Source organism: Xyrauchen texanus, chromosome 9 (genome assembly GCF_025860055.1).
Source record: "Xyrauchen texanus isolate HMW12.3.18 chromosome 9, RBS_HiC_50CHRs, whole genome shotgun sequence".
Lineage (NCBI taxonomy): Eukaryota > Metazoa > Chordata > Actinopteri > Cypriniformes > Catostomidae > Xyrauchen > Xyrauchen texanus.
The window spans coordinates 4,054,073-4,067,763 of record NC_068284.1 but is presented as its reverse complement, the minus strand read 5'-3'; the positions used below and the strand labels follow the sequence as shown (position 1 = coordinate 4,067,763).

General features: G+C 46.8%; 1 protein-coding gene across 1 annotated transcript in view; it reads left to right on the top strand.

Moving 5' to 3' along the window:
• Positions 1-11,661, top strand: part of LOC127649806 (dynamin-3-like) — a 163,010-nt gene extending 151,349 nt beyond the window's left edge. Inside the window, exons 20-21 of the mRNA XM_052135052.1 lie at positions 8,173-8,346; positions 9,828-11,661. Coding sequence (XP_051991012.1) covers positions 8,173-8,346; positions 9,828-9,870 — 217 coding nt within the window. The 3' untranslated portion in view covers positions 9,871-11,661. The remainder of the gene's footprint in view (positions 1-8,172; positions 8,347-9,827) is intronic.
• Positions 11,662-13,691: the final 2,030 nt, after the last annotated feature.

Here is a 13,691-nt window from a genome sequence, read left to right as displayed (position 1 = left end):
TTCCTCTAAAAGAGCAAAAACACAGCGGCGTTGAACGTCCTTGCAAGGACGTGTCTTTTTAAAGATGCCTTTCCGCCCCTGTGTTGTTCCTGGATGCAGTAGAGTACTCTCCGCTTCCGACGGCCACAGGCGTTGTCTCGTGTGTCTGTGTAGCGATCACACCGAGGCTGCGTTTGTGGATGGTTCATGTTCTCATTGCAAGAACATGACCATGACAACGTTGCGGTCGCGGCTTGCTTACAACCGATTACAACCGTAAGCAAGCCACTCCAGCCGTCCCCCGCATTGCTCCTTCTTCCCACGGGATTGAGGACGATGCGGTTGTCGATGGAGGCGATTCGGGGATGGCAGCGGGTGCAGTTCTGCCGGGTACGCCCCCTCGGATCACCCGCTCCCCGACACGCTCGTTGACTCCCTCCATCCTCCCCACAGCCATCACGGCTGGACGACTGGTTCGTCCACGGCCCCACAGCCTCGCCCCCCCCGGTTCCATTCTTCCCGGAGGTGCATGATGAGCTGACGTCTTCATGGAGAGCACCCCTCTCCACTCATCGCACCGCCACCTGCTCATCCGCCCTCGCCACCCTCGACGGCAGAACGCGCCATGGATACACGCCGATTCCCCAGGTGGATAGGGCTGTTGCGCTCCACCTATGCCCCGGAAGCACTACCACCTGGCGGGGTCGCCCTGTACTCCCTTCCCGGTCCTGTAGAGCAACATCCTCGCTCACCGCGAAGGCCTACAGCGCTACCGGACGCGCCGCTTCTGCCCTGCATGCCATGGCTCTCCTGCAGGTCCACCAAGCCAAGGCACTGCGAAACATGCACGGGGGTGGCCCTGATCCCGACACGCTGCAGGAACTGTGCTCAGCGACCGACCTCGCCCTGAGAGCAACGAAGGTCACAGCGCAGGCGCTCGGGCAGGCGATGGCCACACTGGTGGTTCAGGAACGTCAGCAATGGCTGAACTTGGTTGAGATGCGTGAAACCGACAAGACTCGCTTTCTCAACGCCCCTGTCTCCCAGTTCGGCCTCTTCGGCGACACCGTTGAGGACTTCGCCCAGAAGTTCTCCCTGGTGAAGAAGCAGACGGAGGCCATTTCTCACATCATGCCTCGCCGCAAGCCTGCCGCCACGGCCCAGGCCCCATCTTCTCGCCGAGGGCGTCCTTCCGCAGCCAGAAGACCTTCTGCTCTGCCTCAACCCGGGCCCAGCTCTCACCCCCGGCATCGAGCAAACCGCAGGAAGCGTATGCCCCCTGTCTCACGGACCCCATCGAGGACCCGGAAGGCTCCCAGGCGCTCCTGAGACAACAGCCCCAGAGTGCAAGAAGTTAGCTCCGGAGGTGGTAAGACCGCTCCGTCCCCCGGTGGAGGGCCGGGAGGAGAATCTTTTGTTTTTTCATTTGCCGCACCCCTCAACAGGGGCTGCGGTACCCAAATTCTCAATAAAAGACATATTTCCTTTACCTCTGGGTCATATGGCCCGCAAATGCCGTTCTCGCGGCACTCAGTTTTCAGGCCTCAACAGTCCCGGCTTCCTGGATGCGGTGCCCCCGCCCTCAGCCCCACGACTGTTCCCCGGCTGGCCGGTTCAGACAAGTCCAGAGGATGCCAGCATCGGACCTCCTCCTCAGTCACGAACCCACCCCCCGCCGGGTGCGCGGAGCAAGGTAAGTGCTTTGAGTTTGCTCTCAGCACCAGAGCCTCGGGGTGCCACGTTGCCCCCCGACGCCACGTTACCTGTTCCGCACAGCTGCGAAGCCCCGCCGGGTACGTCCAAAATCCCCGTCCCCTTGGTACCCCTAGCACGGAGCTTATAGGCGTGGCTTTCACTGCCCAACCCGTCGCGATGGCTGCACCGGACCATTCGACTCGGTTACGCAATTAATTTTGCCAGGTCTCCGCCCCCCTTCGTGGGCATTCGTTTTTCCGCAGTGCACGACAGACACGCTCAGTCCCTGCACGAAGAAATCGCCTCCCTTTTAATCAAGGACGCGATAGAGCCTGTCCCTCCAACCGAAACGAAGAAGGGTTTCTACAGCCCTTACTTCGTTGTACCCAAGAAAGGTGGCGCCGTACGACCGATCTTCGACTTGCGAATTTTCAATCGGACCTTGTCCAAACTCCCGTTCAAAATGCTCACCCAGAAACAAATTCTATCTGGCGTCTGGCATCTAGATTGGTTCGCAGCGATAGACCTGAAGGACGCGTACTTCCACGTCTCGATTCTCCCTCGACATCGACCCTTTCTGCGGTTCGCGTTCGACGGCCAGGCGTATCAGTACAAAGGCGGCTCTTGCCCCACTCCGAGGAGCTGGCATACGCATACTCAATTACCTCGACGATTGGCTCATTCTGGCCTCCTCGCGGGAATTACTATGCGCACACAGAGACCAGGTGCTCAAGCACCTCGGCCGTTTGGGGTTTCAGGTCAACTGGGAGAAGAGCAAGCTCATCCCGGTCCAGAGCATCTCTTTTCTCGGGTTGGAGTTAGACTCAGTCTCAATGACAGCATGTCTCTCCAACGAGCGTGCTCAGTCAGTGCTGGAATGCCTCGCTTCCTTCAAGCCAGGCACCGTGGTCCCTTTAAAAAGTTTCCAACAGCTCCTGGGGCATATGGCATCCTCCGCGGCGGTCGCGCCGCTGGGCTTGATGCATATGAGACCACTTCAGCACTGGCTCCAGACTCAAGTTCCGAGACGAGCATGGCGCCGCGGCATGCACAACGTGAAAGTTACCACTACCTGCCGCCAAGCCTTCAAACCCTGGACAGACCTCTGCTTTCTAAGGGCAGGAGTACCCTTGCAGCGACATGTTCTGGTTACGACCGACGCCTCCAAACTGGGTTGGGGGGCCTTGTGTAATGGACGCGCAGCCACAGGCCGGTGGAACCGAGGCCCACTGCACAGGCACATTAACTGCCTAGAGCTGCTGGCTGTTTTTCTTGCCCTGAAGAGGTTTCTTCCATTAATTCGCAGCAAGCACATCCTAGTCAGGACAGACAGCACCACGGTGGTAGCCTACATAAACCGCCAAGGCGGAGTACGCTCCCTCCACATGTCACAGCTTGCCCGTCGTCTCCTCCTTTGGAGCCAGCAGCGACTCAAGTCACTGCGCGCCACTCACATCCCCGGCAACCTCAATGTGATAGCGGAAGCACTATCAAGACAAAGCTTGCCCGGCGGAGAGTGGAGGCTCCACCCCCAGTCGGTTCAGCTGATTTGGGACAGGTTCGGCAAGGCCCAGGTAGACCTGTTTGCCTCCCAGGAAACCTCCCACTGCCCGCTCTGGTATGCCCTCACAGAGGCTCCCCTCAGGACAGATGCTCTGGCGCACAGCTGGCCCACGGGGCTGCGCAAGTACGCTTTTCCCCCAGTGAGCCTTCTTGCACAGGTGCTATGCAAGGTCAGGGAGGATGAGGAGCAAGTCACTCTGGTGGCCCCTTACTGGCCCACCCGGACGTGGTTCTCGGATCTCACGCTCCTCACGACAGCCCCTCCCTGGCGAATTCCCCTGAGGAAGGATCTTCTTTCTCAGGGACGGGGCATGCTCTGGCATCCGCACCCAGACCTCTGGAACCTCCACGTCTGGCCCCAGGACGGGACGTGGAAGATCTAGCCGGCCTACCACCGGCCGTCATAGACACTATCAACCAAGCCAGAGCCCCTTCGACCAGGCATCTTTACGCCCTAAAGTAGCGCCTGTTCGCAGACTGGTGTTATTCCCGAGCCAAAGACCCACAGAAGTGCGCGGTTAGGTCAGTGCTCGTGTTTCTACAGGAGAGGCTGGAGTGGAGGCTGTCCCCCTCCACCCTCAAGGTGTATGTCGCCGCTATCGCGACCCACCACGACACGGTATACGGCAAGTCTCTTGGTAAGCACGACTTAATTGTCAGGTTCCTAAAAGGTGCCCGGAGGTTGACTCCCTCCTGGCCTAACCTGTTCCCCTCCTGGGATCTCTCGGTTGTCCTCACGGGACTCCAGAGACCCCCCTTCGAGCCGCTAGACTCAGTTGGACTCAGGGCCCTCTCTCTCAAGACCGCCCTGCTGATCGCACTCGCCTCCATCAAGAGGGTCGGGGACCTGCAAGCGTTCTCTGTTAGCGACTCTTGCCTGGAGTTCGGTCCGGCAGACACTTTCGTGATCTTAAGACCGTGACCGGGCTATGTGCCCAAGGTTCCTACCACACACTTCAGGGATCAGGTAGTGAACCTGCAAGCACTGCCCCAGGAGGAGGCAGACCCAGCCCTTTCACTGCTGTTTCCAGTACGTGCTTTACGTATCTATCTGGACCGCACACAGAGCACTAGACACTCTGAGCAGCTCTTCGTCTGCTTCGGGGGACAGCAGAAAGGGAACACTGTCTCCAAGCAGACTCGCCCACTGGGTTGTCGATGCCATTTCCTTGGCTTATCACACCCAGGTCGTGCCCCCCTCCTTGCGGGTCCGAGCTCACTCCACCAGTAGTGTTGCAACCTCGTGGGCACTGGCTAGGGGCACCACCCTAGCAGACATCTGTAGAGCAGCGGGCTGGGCAACACCTAACACTTTTGCGAGATTCTATAATCTCTGAGTTGAGTCAGTATCATCCCGTGTTTTCTCAGGTCCGAGCCGGGTGAACCGCTTGCACCTAGCGCCCTTTCCCCCTAACCAAGGGAAAACAGTGCACCTCCGTTCCCAGGAGATCCCATTTTTGGGTCGCTGGTTGACTCCTCCCTAGCCCTCGTGGGTCCGCAGTTCAGCGGAGGAACTCGCCGACCCAAACCACTGCGGGTACCTCAAGCTAACCTGTACTGGTATAGGTGCTCCACAGGTAAGGCCTCCTGTTCGGACTCCCCCTGTGTGTATTGCCACGGTACTGTCCCCTCACGAGCGGACCCCCGTGTCTCCCTTAGGCAGTTACAGCTGCCTCGGTCACCGTGCTGTATGCTTCCCCCCTCTATGAGGCTGGATCTACCACCGCACCAACTTTTCCACATAGGTCCTAAGTTAGGCCATCTGATGTATTTGCCACTAAAATTTGCCTCCCCTCCTGGGTAGGTGTGGCCTCCGCAGGGTCTTCTCCGCCCTGAATGAGGGCTAAGACCCCCTTCCCTCAATGCGTGGTAGGGCCCCGGCCGTAGTTGCTCTATGCGAGAAACATAGAGAGAAAAGAGGCCCAGCCAGGCTGGCCCGTTCCCAGGTTGGCGGCCATCACCTTGTTCCCCCCTCCAGGGTAACGATAAGGTACGTGCAGCCTGATACAGTTGGTCGTTCTGCACGTAAGAATACCTGCTCGCTCCTGTATCAGTAGTTCACATACACGGCTCAGCGTATGGCACTTTTTAAGTGGACCCCTAGTGTCGCTTCTCTGACACAACGTGGAGAGAGCGACAGAAGGGGAACGTCTAGGTTACGTATGTAACCTCCGTTCCCTGATGGAGGGTATGAGACTTTGTGTCTCCACTGCCACGTCGCCGAGCCACTGTTGTGGCCGGACCATTTCCGGCTCCTCAGAAAAATCCTGAATGAACTCCCGTATTTGCGCCGCTTACATACCCGTATGTCCGGGGGCGGGACATGCAAATACTGGTTGCCAACTCTCATTGGCCTTTTTTCATAGTTCAGAGGTGAATATCGGCGCTCAAGAGAGACCCCTAGTGTCTCTTCTCTGACACAACGTCTCGTTCCCTCCATCGGGGAACAGAGGTTACATACGTAACCTAGACGTTTTACCATGCAACAAGCCTACAACAATAACATAACGACCGCCCCTATCTTTAATACAGTTTACAATTTTGAACGGTAAATTATGTTTAATGAGAATGGCAACACCTCTACTTCTAGATGTAAAAGAAGAAAAGTATACCTGCCCAAAACCACCCTGTTGTAATTTTAGATGCTCTGCATCACTCAGATGAGTCTCTTGTAAAAGAGCAATTTCGATATTTCCTTTTTTCAAAAAAGCAAGAATCTTTCTCCGCTTTATAGGATTATGGATACCTCGAATATTCCAAGTGCAAATCCTAAGCACTCTAGACATTCAATATTGTACAGGCAATCAGTGCAAACATAATATAGATAATTTTAGAGTATATTCCTGTAATGAAACCCTTAGGGAATCTGAGCTTCAAACAAAAATTAAATAAAATCAAAACAGAATACAGAAAACTATTCAAGGGAACAAACCTGCCAAACATGCAGGAAGAACTGTTCTTACTCTTTTCTTCTGCAGACAACTGCCTACCCCCCAAACACCACTCACATCTCTGAACATAGGGTAAACACAAACCTCACCACGCTCTCAGCAACATGATACATTTTCACTCAGCATGTTATTTTGTTGAAATACCACATTACTGTCCGCGAAAGCTCGCCAACCTAGCCCAAGCTGTCAACGAACGCAGTCGTGTCATCTGAAGTGGCAAAGCGCTTCACTGTCCCATTGATGGTCAGCCTCAGAGTTGCAGGATACAGCAGGGCATACTCAAACTTCATCTTCTGCAGTCGCCGTTTGATATCGTCGAAAGACTTGCGTTTCTTTATCACCATCACAGAGTAATCATTGAAGTATGAAATCCTCGGTCCTGCGTCAGTGCTCCTTTCGGGATCCATGCCAACACGACGAGCTGCGTCCAACACTCGCTGTTTGTACGTAAAGTTATGAAACATTATGATGACAGGTCTGGGTCTCTGCTTAGGTCCTGGTAATGGCGCTAAAGAGCGATGAGCACGATCAAGCTTGATCCGTCCAGCCTTCGTTGTAATCTTTAAGTAATCGGGCAACCACCTTTCAAAGAAGTGCACCAGATCACTCCCTCTTGAGGACCGACAAGACGCAAATTACACCTGCGCCCGCGATTCTCCAGATGGTCGATGTGCGCTGACATTTCGATCACTTTTTTATGAAGATCAGCCATGGTGACCTGTAGAGAATCCGTTGAATTTTCCACACCAGCTATTCGTTCCTCCGCCTGGCCCACTCTCTCCACCAAGGCTTGGAACTGAACGGTTTGATCATTTATCGCAGCTAGGACAGCATTCACTTTATCATCTATTACCTTCGTAATATTTTCAGGTAACTTATCCAGAGCTTGAGCAAAGTTGGTGTTGGAACTTTCCTCCTCACGACTCATGCTTGCATCGTTCATATTAGCACCCTGCTCGTCGCCGCTGATACCAATTTTATTTCTGATTATTTCAATTTTATCTGTAAAGAAATTCATGAAGTCATTACTCTTGAGCTGTGATGTAATATCTGGTTCTGTTGAGACTTTATTCCTAACCAATATATTGGACGGTGTCACATTAAGCATTATTAGTTCAAAAGACTTACATTTATATCCTGTCCTCTTAGTAACACCAAAAACTTCACTGTAAATTGTAGCAACAGCTCCTCCTCGACCCTTCAGATGTGGCTCATATTTATAACAATAACCTGGGGGAGTAGATTCATTTAAACTAATATATTCATCCGGTTTAAGCCAGGTTTCAGTCAAACAGAGCGCATCCAATCTATGATCTGTAATCATTTCATTGAAAATTAGTGCTTTGGTAGACAGAGATCTAATGATTAGTAGCCCTATTTTTATATGATGTTTATTTTTTATTTGTTTGTTTTGTTCAAGTATGATCTTAATAACATTTTTTCTAAATTATTTAGTGTGGGTATTATGTTTGGTAGTTCGGGAAACAGACACAGTCTCTATGAAATATCTAGGTGATATACAGGTGAAACTCGAAAAATTTGAATATCATGCAAAAGTTCATTAATTTCAGTAATTCAACTTAAAAGGTGAAACTAATATATTATATAGACTCATTACAAGCAAAGTAAGATATTTCAAGCCTTTATTTGATATAATTTTGATGATTATGGCTTACAGCTTATGAAAACCCCAAATTCAGAATCTCAGAAAATTAGAATATTGTGAAAAGGTTCAGTATTGTAGGCTCAAAGTGTCACACTCTAATCAGCTAATTAATCTGGACATATTACAAATATATAACTAATACAATATACTGTGTATTAAAAAAAACTCAAAATAAAATATATACAGTATATATATATTACTGATACTCATAATAATAATATAATAAATTTTTTTATATAAAGTTACATTTTGTGACATATTTTGCAGTTTTTCTCCCTCTCCATTCTTTGCTGTAAGCATCTCTACTTGTCTTTGCAGGTCTCCTCCGCCTAGTCCTACTGCTCCACGCAGGATGTCTGCTGGCCAGAGACCTGCCGGTAGGGGGGCCCCACCACCTCCATCTCGCCCAGGACCGTTAGGACCCTTAAATAACAATGCTGACAGCCCACAAGTTCCCAGTCGGCCCAACAGGGCTCCTCCTAGCATTCCCAGGTGAGACCTTACACACCAGCTCTATTAGATAAGCCCTTTTTTGTTCGTTTGTCTCCAGCTAGTGAACCCTTTACTGTCTACATTCTTTCTGTCTCTGAATAAAATTACATTACATAATTTAAAAATATTTCAAAGTTGAATTAGGTATTCTTTCTATATGCAATGTTACTCTATGCAGGTACGCACCATGACAGTAGTTGACGTAAAAATTATTGTAGAAGAACATGCTGATAATGCAGTTTGTATTTACATTGCTTTATACACTGTCTGGCCAAAAATAAATGTAGCATACTCTAATATTTCATTGGAACACATTTAGCTTTGATGATGGCACGCATTCATCAACTTTATGCAATGTCATAACATTTATTTCCGTCCAAAGTTATATTACAGTTTGGATGACAAATATTGTATTGATGACAAGAGAGTCAATTCACTCTGTAATTTCATCTCCAGCACTTCCCAAAGAAGTGCGATTAAGGTCAGGATTCTGTGGTGGCCAATTCATGTGTGAAAATGATCCCTTATGCTCCCTGAAACGCTCTTTCACAATTTGAGCCCAATGAATCTTAGCATTGTCATCCTGGAATATACCAGTGCTGTCAGGGAAGAAAAAATCCATTGATGGGATAACCTGGTCATTCAGTACATTCAGGTAGTTAGCTGACTTCATTTTATTGCCGCATAACATTACTGAGCCTAGACCTGACCAATTGAAGCAACCCCAGATCATAACACTGCCTCCAGAGGCTTGTACAGTGGGCACTATGCATGACGGGTGTATCGCTTCATGCGCTTCCCTTCTTACCTTGATGCACCCATCGCTTTGAAATGGGGTAAATCTGGACTCATCAGACAACATTACCTTTTTTCATTGCTCCACAGTCCAATCTTTATTTTTAAAGTCCTTTTTATCAGATTAGCCTCACTAACAAGTGGCTTTCTTGTGGCCACACAGCTGTTTATTCCCAATCCTGTAAGTTCTCGTTGCATTGTATGCATGGAAATGATCTTACGTTCACTATTTAACTTAGCCGTGAGTTCTACTGTTGATTTTTACGAGTTGACTTCAAGCGTGATCTCCGTTCATGATCATTCAAGATTATTTTTCCAACCACATTTCTTCAACACAGTTGACAGTTCACCGCTATCCTTCCAGGTTTTAATACATTGGACAGTTCTTAACCCAATTCCAGTGATTTCAGAAATCTCCTTAGTTGATTTCTTTTCTTGATGCAGGCCAATAATTTTCCCCTTCTGAAATCATATAAGCTTTGATGTTGTGTCACTAATATATTGTATGCAAAGATAATCTAGCATTACCTTACAAATCTGTTGTAATTTAACAACTAAATACAACATTTATTACAGATACTAATTATTTTTTGTTGTTTTTTTACTCTTAACCCATCATCCATTCCAACGAATCTTCCATTCTTTCTTAACGCTTTCTCTTCTTATTCCCCATTTTTATAACGTAGCCGTCGGCCACCACCTTCCCCAACCAGACAAGTCCCTCCCTAAGTGGCTAAAGGGACTTTTTCCTTTCCTACTGGAACACGATATTGCAGATCATCCTCGTTTGAACAATAGACCAACATCTTTCCAGTACCAAAGTGAGACTAACTTCTTATCCCAGAGGTCCCAGCCCAACCCCTGCATGTCCTAGTCCTTACCCATCCTTGTGATGTCTCGTTACAAATATTCATGCTGCAGTGTGGTGGCGTCTTTGATAGAAGTGATTGTTTTGTGTTTGTTAGTGCCTGTGATTCAGTCTAGTACAGTTGAACTACCACTGAGACTTTTGAGTCTATCAATCCTATGCTCAACTAGTCATCTGCCTAACCTTAACCCTAAACTCAGCAGGCTCTTAGCTTGTGTTCTGCCATTGTAAAATCATTTGTGGCAGTGCTGTGCTGTCCAATCCTTAAATCACACTGCACAGTATTGAAGCTTCTTGCAATGCATGTTTGTTTGTTTTTCTAGGGTGTTGATATGTGTTTCAACATGCTTGTGTAAGATTGTACAATAGTGTGTGAGTGATATATCTTAGTAAGTCTGTGTAAAACATTAATGTGTAAAATAGTAATGTGATATGTGTGAATTTTGCTTTGACCGTGAGATGTTTTTTCCCGTTTTTTATGTTGTCTATCATTACAGATGCTTAAACAAGACCTTTATTTCACTTAGTTGTGACCATTCACCTGTTTTGTTGTTGCAGACTTGCTTACAGCAAATACAGAGAATATACTGTAGTCACATTTAGATGTTATAATGTGCAAATACTTAAATCAGCAACAGAACATATAACGCTCTTCTTCTTTGATAGCGCCACATGCCTTGCAATGCTAGTTTAGTTTATCAAAGCAAACAAACAAAATCCCTGGAATTGTATGCCTATTCTACTATGGGATTAATCAATTATATCTACAGTATATGTTTCAGAAAACATAAATGAGTGACATTTATTCAATATCCGATACAGGTATTCTATAACTTTGCAATAACTCTAGCGATTTGTGTACCAAAAGTTTTGTAAGTGTTAGTGTAAGATTTGATGTCTTTGTGGGTCTGTCCATAAGATATATAAGCATTGATGAGCTTTTGATTTGCTACTGTGTTCATGTTAAGTAACGATGACGCAAACATCATAATAATTCACTATACAGTATTTCACATTTCATGTCATTTACAGAAAGGACTTGTTTAAGTAAGACAAACATGTGGGAAACCCATGGGAAAAGCTGATTATTTATTAAGGTAATTATTTAAAATCTGTATATATGGATATGTTATCTGTAGGTTTGTGACTCAGCAACTTAAGTGTGAACTTTTTCCAAAAGTTTGTAACAGTGTTTCCACACAGTATTTAATTGAATAGTCTGTCTGTCTGTCTATCCACCAGTTTTTGTTCAGTGGCACAGACAGGGATATTTATCATTTTTCTAAGTGAGACTGTTTCTATGCACAAAGGAAATATGTTTGGAACAGAGCTGGTGCTTTGTCAGTGTCTACAGTCAAATCATTCTTTCATATTTGAAAATGAATGCTGGAAAATATGCTTTAGCTCACTCTTACTCTTCAGACATGTGCTCTCATGTTCTTAGATAAACATAAATTAAACAGACAAACAAACATTACATATTTTTACTGTTGAAAAACCACCTGAAGCAAGTGATTATGAAGGGATGAGTCTGTACTGGAGAGTGTTCACAGTGGGAAGTGATAGGAATGTTTCACTCTTTGTATGTTTCTGTATGGCTTGATGTACTGTATCTCCATGTGTATGAAATGAAATGTATTAAAGAAAACTAAAGAACATCATCTGCAGTCTGAATTACTTTCATGTTCAAGTAGATGGTGATATAAACTTTCCTTTTAAAAGCAAAATACACGTTGATAGAATTGCATCAAATTGGTCCATTTTTACAAAGAAGCAATGCAACTAATTTTCGAATTGGGAATCTAAAACATTCAGGTTGTCCTTTTCTACATAACGCGGCAGTTTTGTGGTCCGTTCTGCGTAACGCCACAACTCATTTTATCTCATCACGGCCCATTAGGCCCATTTCGATTTTATGCAGAGACCATGTTTTGTTTTGCAGATTGACATTCAGATTGACACACATCTATGGTTTTGTGGTTGCTATGGTTTTACTAATAAAAATAATAAAAAATATTATTTTCCTTAATATTGGTTTAGAAACTACTCAATATTCTGTAAAACATGGCCTTTATATTGATCCTTTACTTATTATATTACAAAGATCCCACTTAACCTATATTTGTACTATAATAATTCTATAGCATTTAAAATAAATAAAAAGATCTGACACCTTGTAATATTTTTTCCCACCATTACTATTATGACTTTTAAATATTGTCAATTAAATGTGTGCTTCATAATCTAAATCACAGAATCCACCATTGTGAAGTTATATTTTAACTGATTAAATATAAAGTGCCAATACTGATACATTTATTTTGATTAATATGACACATTGTGTATAAGTGGTTCTTTTTCATGCGGAGTCTTTGCAAGTACTGTGAAATAAATAATTGTTGTCATGGCAAATATCCACACAAGCACATTAAATCAAGGAAAAACAAACTTGAATGTACAACTACAGCTCAAATGGAAAACTCCTAAGACTTTTATTATTACTAAGGGTTCAAAATCAAAGCAAACAGAAATGCAGAATGACAGTTGCTGAATCAGATGGAAGCAACAACAGCAAATGCAGGAGAGGCCAAACAGGATGGAAACGAGTCCAATGCTGAAATTGCTGGAAAAGAAAAATGAAAAAGATACAGGTAAGACATTCATCCTCCTGTAAACTTGACTGTATCACATTCTACACCCATCATTTAAACTGGCAAATTGTTGGTCAGGCTGCAACATAAGGCGATTTCTTTTTTCTTTTTTTCTAAATAATAATAATAAAGAATACAATTTTCATGCAGATTATTGGATGGAAATATAATTTTCCCCTAAAAATATTTTAAGAATTATCTGTAAGCTCCAATATTTCTTATTTCTCAAATAGGATTCTCACCTGTAAAAGGATACAAGCTTGACAAATTGTATACAAATGAGATTATGGTGTGAGTACTGTTTATAATGACGTGAATCATCAACTTAATAGCATTACAGTTTTCATTAGTTTAAACTAGGTAAACCATATTCTGGTTCCCATCTGTCGCTCACTTCGACGTTGTGACTCCCATTGCCTCACAGCCAGCCTGCCTATCCTCTGGAGGTCGAGCTCTTAACGCGGATGACTCCCCAGGGCTGCCGCCTTCTGGCCAGCTGAGGCTGACACGCAGATGTCCGGTATGCTTGCCCAGGCCGCCGCCAGCGTGGGGCCATCCACCCCACAGCCATCATGGTTGAATAACTGGTTCCCGCTCACAGCCGTTTTTCCAAGAAGTGCATGATGAGCTGACGTCTTCATGGAGCGCACCCCTCTCCACCCGTCACAAAGCCATCCGCTCTCGCTACCCTCGACGGCGGTGCGGCCCACAGGTACACGCAGATTCCCCAGGTGGACAGGGCTGTTGCGCAACACCTGTGCCCCGAGAACCCTAGCACCTGGCGGGGTTGACCTGTGCTCCCCTCCAAGGCTTGTAAGACAACGTCTTCACTGACTGCCAAAGCCTACAGTGCCACCGGACATGCCGCTACCAGTTCTCCGCGGTGAAGAAGCAGACAGAGCAGGCCATGCCCCGTCTGCTCGCCGAGGGTGTCCTCCTGCAGCGAAGAAACGCCCTGCTCTTCCTCAACCCGGGCCCAGCTCTCAGCCTGTGCGTTGAGCACCCTGCAGGAAGCAGATGCCCCCCCATCT